Source organism: Coenobita brevimanus, chromosome 10 (assembly GCF_032717465.1).
Source record: "Coenobita brevimanus isolate Jiangsu-jjx chromosome 10, ASM3271746v2, whole genome shotgun sequence".
NCBI lineage: Eukaryota > Metazoa > Arthropoda > Malacostraca > Decapoda > Coenobitidae > Coenobita > Coenobita brevimanus.
In genome coordinates this window covers 6,073,055-6,082,942 of record NC_136963.1, presented here as the reverse complement: position 1 = coordinate 6,082,942, position 9,888 = coordinate 6,073,055, and the positions used below count along the sequence as shown (strand labels likewise).

The following is a 9,888-nucleotide window of genomic DNA, read 5'->3' as shown; positions in this document are numbered from 1 at the left end:
TGACAACGGTTTAACGAACTTGGGCTCACCTGACGTCACTTCCGGCCGCCATCTTGTCCTATTTGAATCCATTCCTTTATTCCTGTTTATTTTATGGTATTATTCTCTGTGTATTATCTATTTTATCTATTTACCTTTATTTACTGGCTTTATTCTCTTTAATTATCTCTAAATATCTCTTCTGTCTTCCTCTCTCTCTTCTTGGCGGGGAAATTCAAAAGGCTGTTACTATGACGACGGCGCCACGTATTCCGGGCCTGCTGACGTCTCGATCTCCGGCCGCCACTGCCTCTCCTGGACCCATCCCTCCATCAACTCCCTCCTGGGCCGCTCCGCCTGGCTTCGTTCCTCCCTTTTGGCGCGAAATTTTGATTTAGGGTTAATCGGCAGCCATAATATGTGTAGGAATCCGAACGGAGCCGAGGCGCCCTGGTGTTACGTAGAGCCGGCCGTGACTGAGACGTGCCGGCTGTCCCGTTGCTATGGTAACTACCCAGCGTCATTACTGTTTACATCGGTGACCATGGTACACACACACACACACACACACACACACACACACACACACACACACACACACACACACACACTCTTTCCCCCCCTCTCTTTCTCTCTCTCTCACACACACACACACACACACACACACACACTCTTCTCCCCTGCCTCCCTCTCGCTCTCTCTCTCTCTCTCTCTCTCATCCCTAAACACACACCAACATCGTATTTATTTCCTTCTTTGTTTACATCGGTCGCCATGGTAACCTCAGACCACGTGGGTTTGTTTACATTGGACGCCATGTTAATCACACTCAGACCACGTGCTTTTGTTTACATTCCTTAGACCACGTGCTTTTGTTTACATTCCTTGCCTCACTGTTCTCTGTTCATTATTTATTGTTATTATTATTTCTATCTATCTATCTATTGCCAGATGCCTCAATCCCGTACGGGGTGACCACAAACAAATCGCCTCCACGTCACCCTGTTCCCCGCCATTTCACTGCCCTGCTCCCAACTCACACACCCCTCTCTCATATACCTCTCCACTCCATCCCTCCATCTCATCCTTGGCCTTCCCCTCCCTCTCCCCCCTCCACCTCACTCACACTCTCCTCGTTAGTCTCTCACTCTCCATCCTCTCCACTCCATCCCTCCTTGGCCTTCCCCTCCCTCTCCCCCCTCCACCTCACTCACATACACTCTCCTCGTTAGTCTCTCACTCTCCATCCTCTCCACTTCATCCCTCCATCTCATCCTCGGCCTCCCCCTCCCTCTCTCATCATTATTTATCGTGGAATATCTGAATAATGAATAACGACCCGTGTATAACAGTCCCGAATTAGTGTATATGAAGGATGAATTACCCAAAAAATAAATTAACGTGACGTGGAGGCGATTTGTTTGTGGGCACCCCATGTAAGGGATTAAGGCGTCTGGCAATAGATAGATAGAAAATATATGGATTTTTTTATGAAATGGCTGTGATTATATTTGAGGGGAGGTATTATTATAATTATTATTATTATTATTATTATTTTTACTATTACTATTACTACTGCCACTATTACTGCTACTGCTACTACTAGTACTATTACGACTACTACTACTACTATCATATTATCATTATTATTATTATTATTATTATTTTTACTACTACTACTACTATTACTGCCACTACTACCACTACTACTACTACTACTACTATTATTATTATTATTATTATTATTATTATTATTATTATTACTACTACTACTACTACTACTACTACCACCACCACCACCACTACTGCTATTACTGTTACTATTACTACTACCACTATTACTACTACTACTACTATTACTACTACTACTATTATTATTATTATTATTTTTATTGTTATAATTATTATTATTATTATTACAGATAGGGGGGATGAGAGATTATCAACCCTATTACGTCCACTGAGTCTACCCACCACTACTACCACAACTACCACCACTACCACACCACCTACCACCCCACCCAAGGTATGTACCACAACTACAAACATTCCTACCACAGCTCATTATTATTATTATTATTATTAATATTATTATTATTGTTCCTACCTGTATTATTATTATTATTATTATTATTGTTCCTACCTGTATTATTATTATTATTATTATTATTATTATTATTATTATTACTATTATTATTATTATTATTATTACTATTATTATTATTATTATTATTATTATTATTATTATTATTATTATTATTATCATCATCCCCAGGTGAGGTGTGGCCCTAATCAATTTACCTGTAATTACGAACACACGTGCCTGGACCAAACTCAGGTGTGTGATGGAGAGAGAGAGTGTGGCAGAGGCGACGATGAGGAGGGATGCAAGAGATTTTTACAGGTGGGTAGATAGATAGATAGATAAATGGTTGGTAGATAGATAATTAGTAGATGGATAGATAGATGGTTGGTAGATAGATAGATAGATAAATGGTTGGTAGATAGATAGTAGATGAATGATAGATAGATAATAGAGGTAGATTAGTACATAGATAAATTTAGTTAATAGATAGATAATTAGATAGATAGATAATAAGTAGTGATTTGTAGATAGATAAATGTGATTAATAGATATAAAAGTGGGTAGATTATTATTATTATTATTATTATTTTGTGGTATGTCGGGGCGCTCACCATCCACTCACTCGATGTAGTGCTGCTCTCGGGTGTCTGTCCTTTCCTCTCCTCCATCCTTCTTTCCTTCCTTCCTCTTCTGTCTTTCTTTCCTTCATTCTTTCCTCTTCCTTCTGCCTGTGGGTCACTTTACACTCCCTCTTCTGTCTTTCTTTCCTTCATTCTTTCCTCTTCCTTCTGCCTGTGGGTCACTTTACACTCCCTCTTCTGTCTTTCTTTCCTTCATTCTTTCCTCTTCCTTCTGCCTGTGGGTCACTTTACACTCCCTCTTCTGTCTTTCTTTCCTTCATTCTTTCCTCTTCCTTCTGCCTGTGGGTGACTTTACACTCCCTCTTCTGTCTTTCTTTCCTTCATTCTTTCCTCTTCCTTCTGCCTGTGGGTGACTTTACACTCCCTCTTCTGTCTTTCTTTCCTTCATTCTTTCCTCTTCCTTCTGCCTGTGGGTGACTCTACACTGAGTGACAAGCCAAATGGTTTCCTGTACACCAGGAAACCATTTACTACGCTGGGTGGTAACCATAACACCAAATTATGGCGCCTGGTGGTTTAGTGGGTAATTAAGGCGCTCCAATCGGATTGAGCCGGTGCAGGTTTATATCCAAGGGGTGGTTGGGGTTTATTGCTCATGTAATGCCACTCAGGGATGAGTGAGGCTGGTCACTCTCATCTTAAATGTCAGCACCAACTTGCCTAGCCCCGGCCTCCTACGCTCCTCATGGGGCAACACAGGATTGGATGATGGATGGATGGATGGATTATTGTTATTATTATTATTATTATTATTATTATTATTATTATTATTATTATTATTATTATTATTATTATTATTATTTACTACTGCTACTACTATTGTTATTATTATTGTTATTATTATTATTAACTGAATTGAATTTACTACTGCTACTACTACTACTACGACTTCTACTACCACTACTACCACCACTATCCCTACCAGAATTACTACTACTACTACTACTACTACCACTATTATTATTATTATTATTATTATTATTATTATTATTACTACTACTACTACTACTACTACTACTACTACTACTACCACTATTATTATTATTATTATTATTATTATTACTACTACTACTACTACTACTATTATTATATTATTACTACTACTACTACTACTACTACCACTATTATTATTATTATTATTATTATTATTACTACTACTACTACTACTATTATTATATTATTACTACTACTACTACTACTACTACTACTACTACTACTACTACTACTACTACTATTATATTATTATTATTATTATTATTATTATTAACATCATTTATTACTACTACTACTACCACAACTACCACTCCACAGGGATATGAAAAACACGCAGGACAAGATCTATTGGCTCAAACGGTCTTACGAACCCTACCAAGAGCAGACGTAGGGGTGTGTGCCAAGCTGTGTATCAACAATAGATCGTGTTTAGGGTTTGTGTATGCTGAGGCGACCAAGAGGTGAGTGCTGAGTCTGTCTGTCTCTCTCTCTCTCTTTCATACACACACACAGACACACACACACACAGACACACGCTTCCTCTCTCTCTCTCTCTCTCTCTCTCTCTCTCACACACACACACACTTCCTCTCTCTCTCTCTTACACACACACACATGCTTCCTGTCTCTCTCTCTCTCTCTCTCTCTCTCTCTCTCTCTCTCTCTCTCTCTTTCTCTCTCTCTCTCACACACACACACACATGCTTCCTGTCTCTCTCTCTCTCTCTCTCTCTCTCTCTCACACACACACACACACACACACACACACACACACACACACACACACATGCTTTCTCTCTCTCTCTCTCTCTCACACACACACACACACACACACACACACACACACACACACACACGGCATTTCTAAAACAGCCAGGATTCCGGGGGCTTGAATGATGAGTGAATGGATGCGTGGCCCATTGGATTGGGTAAATTTGGGCTGTCAGGACATTGCTACTCCTCACCCTGCCCTAGGGTGGGAAACAGGGTTGCCAAGGTCGCGGTTTTCCCGCCAAATTGGGCTCGTTTTGAAGCTCTTCCGCGGGCAGATTTTACCGGTCGCGGGTTGCGGTTTTTTGGGCTGGTTTGAAAACTGTCGCGGTTTTTTGGGCTAGTATGGAGTTAAACCACATCACGACAATATACTGAGAGAGAGAGAGAGAGAGAGAGAGAGAGAGAGTGTTTAAACATATGGCGGAAAGAGACCCCCTAATACTCCCACAGGGACCAGTGGATGCAGCCAGTGCGGAGACTCCGGAGAGAGTTTTGTTTTATCCCAATTATCGTTGCCAGCAAGCACTGCTGCAGTAGAGAGGATTTTCTCACAGTATAATTTAGTGAAAAGTAAATGAAGAAACAGACAGCAACATGAAACAGTTGAAAACACTCTTCATGTTAGAGCAATATGCGGACATAAAATGTGTTGTAATGATTTCACAAACAAAATTATGTTAGCAAATTTCACATATGACGTACACAGCAACGAAACACAGTGATGATGATCGTATAGATTTTTGAATAATATAAGTGTGATGGAAAGTTGACTCAGAGGGAGAGAAAATACCTTCACTTGCATGTTGTATTACCTAGTGTAATGATAAGTATATTTCAACAGAATCATTGTTGTTTTATGGGCAATAGTGTTTTTATGGGAAATAGGGAAAGTTTAAGTGAATCAAGTGATCATTTCAGGCATTAATAGGGACCTATATATGAATTATTAATATAAAACACTAATTTCGCATAATAAGAGGATTTTTAAAATAATTATTGGTGTTGGGCTACTTTTGGGCTGGTTTTCAGTTGGGTTTCCGCGGGCAGAGCAGGGTGCGACTTGGCAACCCTGGTGGGAAAGGAGGTCCCGATGATGTATATGTGTGTGTGTGTGTGTGTGTGTGTGTGTGTGTGTGTGTGTGTGTATAATTATCATCATCACTATCTACTGTGTTGCCCCATGAGGAGCGTAGGAGCCCGGGGCTAGGCAAGTTCTACAGAGAGAGGTGTTATGTTCCACGTGTCAAATCTGCGTACCTTCAAACCTCCAACTTCTTTCTGTCTGCCTCTCAGGTGCGTGTTAACCTCGAATGACGTCTACAGCACTGGACTCACCCCATCGTCAACCAGCGACTTTTACGAATCCGTGTCGCGGCGCCGGACATGCGTAGCGACGGACACGCAGCTGAAATGCGGCAACGGGAAGTGCGTGTCCACGGAAATGGTCTGCGATGGCTTTGACGACTGTTTGGACGGTACGGACGAGAGTGACTGTTACAGCGGGCAACAGAGTGAACTGCGTCTGGTCGGAGGGAGAATGGCCAGCGAGGGGAATGTCCAGGTGGGTTGGCTTGGGTTTGGGTGGGTTGGCTCGGGTTCAGGAGGGTTTGGGTGGGTTGAATTGAGGTGGGTTGGCTTGGGGAGGGTTTGGGTGGGTTAGATTGAGGTGGGTTGGCTTTGGGAGGGATAGGATGGCTTGGATTAGGTTGGATTAAGTTAGGCTGGGTTGGGCAGGGTTATGGTGAATTGAGGAGGGTTTGGGTGGGTTAGATTGGGGTGGGTTGGGCTTGGGAGGGATAGTATGGGTTAGACTGGGTTTGGAGGGGTTAAATTGGGTTGGGGTGGGTCCATCTATGTATTTATCTATCTACCCATCTATTATTTATCTATCTACCTATCTATCCATCCATCTATCTATCTGTCTATCTCCCATCTATCTGTCTATCTTCCCATCTATCTACCCATCATTCTGTGTCTGTCTATCTATTCATCCATCTACCCATCTGTCTACCTACCATCTATCTATCTATCTACCCATCTATCTATCTACCTATCTGTCCATCCATCTATCTATTTATCTGTCAACCCATCTATCTATCTATCTATCCACAGATCAGAGTGGATGGCGAGTGGCGGTATATATGCGATGATGATTTCGGTTTCGAGGAGGCGGATGTCGTGTGTCAAAGTTTAGGCTACTCATCCTCGGCGTCCTTCTCCCGGAACAACGAATTCGGACGGAACGATGCAGGTAAAGGCGAAAATTACCTCCGTACTAGCGCTATAAAGCCGTCCTATCCCCTAAATCTTCGTTCAGTTCCCTTATATCTTTGTCCTGGTATTTTTTCTCTCTCACTAGCAGCCTAAGCCCGACTCTCCCCTTAGAATTTCGTTCGTTTCTCTTTTATTTTCGTTTAGGTGTAATTGTCTTTATAGTCATTTATTATTATTATTATTATTATTATTATTATTATTATTATTATTATTACTGTTACTTTTATTATTATTATTATTATTATTATGTTTTATGTTAATATTTCTTCCTCTTCCCCCTTCCTCCTCCTCCTCCTCCTCCTCCTCCTTCTCCTACTACTACTACCACTACTACTACTACCACTACTACTACTACTACTATAATCCTCATCCTCCCCCTCCTTCTCCTCCTCCGCACATACTTACATACGTACATACTTACAGCACAAAGACGTACACAGCCGTCGTATTGGCTGGATAAACTGTCATGTACGGGTAGAGAAACGCACATACTGGCGTGTGCGTCAAGTGGATTAGGTGTACATGACTGTGGACCAACTGAGGTAGGTGCACATGATGTTTTTGTTGTTTTTTGTTTGTTATGATTTATTATTATTATTATTATTATTATTATTATTATTATTTTCATATTATTATTATTATTATTATTATTATTGTTATTATTATTATTATTATTATTTTCATATTATTATTATTATTATTATTTTATTATTATTATAATTATAATTATTATCATTATTGTTGTGTTCACTACTATTACAATTATTATTATTATTAGTAGTAGTAGTATGATAATCACTTATTATTATTCTGTTCAATACTACTATTATTAATACTACTACTATAACTATTATCATTATTATTATTATTATTATTTTTTACCATATTATTATTATTATTATTATTAATATTATTATTATTATCATTATTATTATTATTATTATTATTATTATTATCATTATTATTATTATTATTATTATCATCATCATTATTATTAATAATATTATTATTATTATCATCATTATTATTATCATTATTATTATTATTATTATTATTATTATTATTATTATTATTATTATCGTCATCATCATCATCATCATTATTATTATTATTATTATCATCATCATTATAATTATTATCATCATCATCGTTATAATTATTATCATCATCATCATCATCATCATCACACACAGATCGCCGGCGTTACGTGTCAATCATCATCATCATCATGTCCGCCGAACCACTTCCGGTGTGGGCGTCCACGTGCCCGCCGCTGCATCCCGCGTGGCCAGGTGTGTGACGGCGTGACGCACTGCCCCGATAGCAGGTGAGCAGCCGGGGGTTGCGTGGGTCCAGGCGCTTAGATGATAATAATAATAATAATGATAATAGTGATGATAATAATAATAATAGTAATGATAGTCCTGATAGTAATAATGATAATGATGATGATAGTAATAAATATAATAATAATAGTAATAATTTTAATAATAATAATAATAATAATAATAATAATAAAAATAATAATAATAATAATAAAAATAATAATAATAATAATAATAATAATAAAAATAATAATAATAATAATAATAATAATAATAATAATAATAATAATAAAAATAATAATAATAATAATAATAATAATAATAATAATAATAATAATAATAATAATAATAATAATAAAAATAATAATAATAATAATAATAATAATAATAATAATAGCATCGTCACGTATATTATATTTAATATATATATGCTATATATAGACGGATGAAAAAATAGATAGATAGACAAATGATTTTTTTTTCTCTCTCTCTCTCTCTCTCTCTCTCTCTCTCTCTCCATTTTATGCCTGTCTCTATCTGTTTATCTATCTATCTTCATTTCTCCATCCCTATATCTACCTACCTACCTGTCTATCTATCCATCTATCAGTCTATCTATCCGTCTCCATCCATCTATCTATCAATCTATCTATCAATTAATCTCCATCTATCCATCTATATCTATCAGTCAGTCTATCTATCCATCTATCAAACTATCTATCTATCAACCCGTCTATCTATCTATCTATATATCCATCAGTCAATCTATCTATCAGTCTGACTATCAATTAATCTCCATCTATTAATCTATCTGTCTATCTATCAGCCTACCTATCTATCTATCCATCCATCCATCTATCTATCCATCTATCTATCTATCTATCTATCCATCTGTATCTATCAGTCAGTCTATCTATTCATCTATCAAACTATCTATGTATCTATCAACCTATCTTTCTATCTATCTATCCATCCATCCATCTATCTATCAATCTATCTACCATCTATCCATCTATATCTATCAGTCAGTCTGTCTATCCATCTATCTATCCATCCATCCATCATTATCTATCCATCAGTCTATATTTATCTATCTATCTAACCACGTGCTATCCTTGTCAGCGACGAATCGGACAGGCTTTGTGGTGACGTGGGAGTGACGCGCCTGGTAGATTCCCGCCACCGCGCGATCGGAGCAGCAGCCGGGACGGTCTACGTGAAATACGGGGGTCGCTGGGGAACCGTGTGTGACGACGGCTTTGGCGAAGACAACGCGAAGGTGGGACGGTTGACCTTGGTGCTCATTGGGTGATAAGATAGATAAATTGATAGATGGGTGGTGGGTGTTGGTGCTGTGTGGGTGATAGATAGATAGATAGATGGCGGGAAGATAGATAGAGAGAGAGAGATGGATGGTGGGTGTTGGTGCTGTGTGGGTGATAGATAGATAGATAGATAGATGGTGGGAAGATAGATAGATAGAGAGAGAGAGAGAGAGAGAGAGAGAGAGAGATTGATGGGTGGTGGGTGTTGGTACTGTGTGGGTGATAGATTGATAGACAGATAGATGGGTGGTGGGTGTTGGTGCTGTGTGGGTGATAGATAAATAGATAGATAAGTAGATAGATAGATGGGTGGTGGGTGTTGGTGCTGTGTGGGTGATAGATAGACAGACGGATAGATAATAGATAGATGGTTGGTGGGTGTTGGTGCTGTGTGGTGATAGATAGATAGACGGATAGATAGATAGATAGATAGATGGGTGGTGGGTGTAGGTGCTGTGTGGGTGATAGATAGATAGACAGATAGATGGGTG

The 9,888-nt window shown here is 38.6% G+C and overlaps 1 protein-coding gene across 1 annotated transcript in view; it reads left to right on the top strand.

Moving 5' to 3' along the window:
- garz (Sec7 domain-containing protein garz) overlaps positions 1-9,888 on the top strand; it is a 99,612-nt gene that overhangs the window by 73,474 nt on the left and 16,250 nt on the right. Inside the window, exons 22-31 of the mRNA XM_080280427.1 lie at positions 222-526; positions 1,772-1,829; positions 1,950-2,005; positions 2,255-2,383; positions 4,018-4,160; positions 5,767-6,034; positions 6,586-6,724; positions 7,171-7,289; positions 7,941-8,074; positions 9,195-9,351. Of these exons, the coding sequence (XP_080136553.1) occupies positions 222-526; positions 1,772-1,829; positions 1,950-2,005; positions 2,255-2,383; positions 4,018-4,160; positions 5,767-6,034; positions 6,586-6,724; positions 7,171-7,289; positions 7,941-8,074; positions 9,195-9,351 (1,508 nt within the window). The remainder of the gene's footprint in view (positions 1-221; positions 527-1,771; positions 1,830-1,949; positions 2,006-2,254; positions 2,384-4,017; positions 4,161-5,766; positions 6,035-6,585; positions 6,725-7,170; positions 7,290-7,940; positions 8,075-9,194; positions 9,352-9,888) is intronic.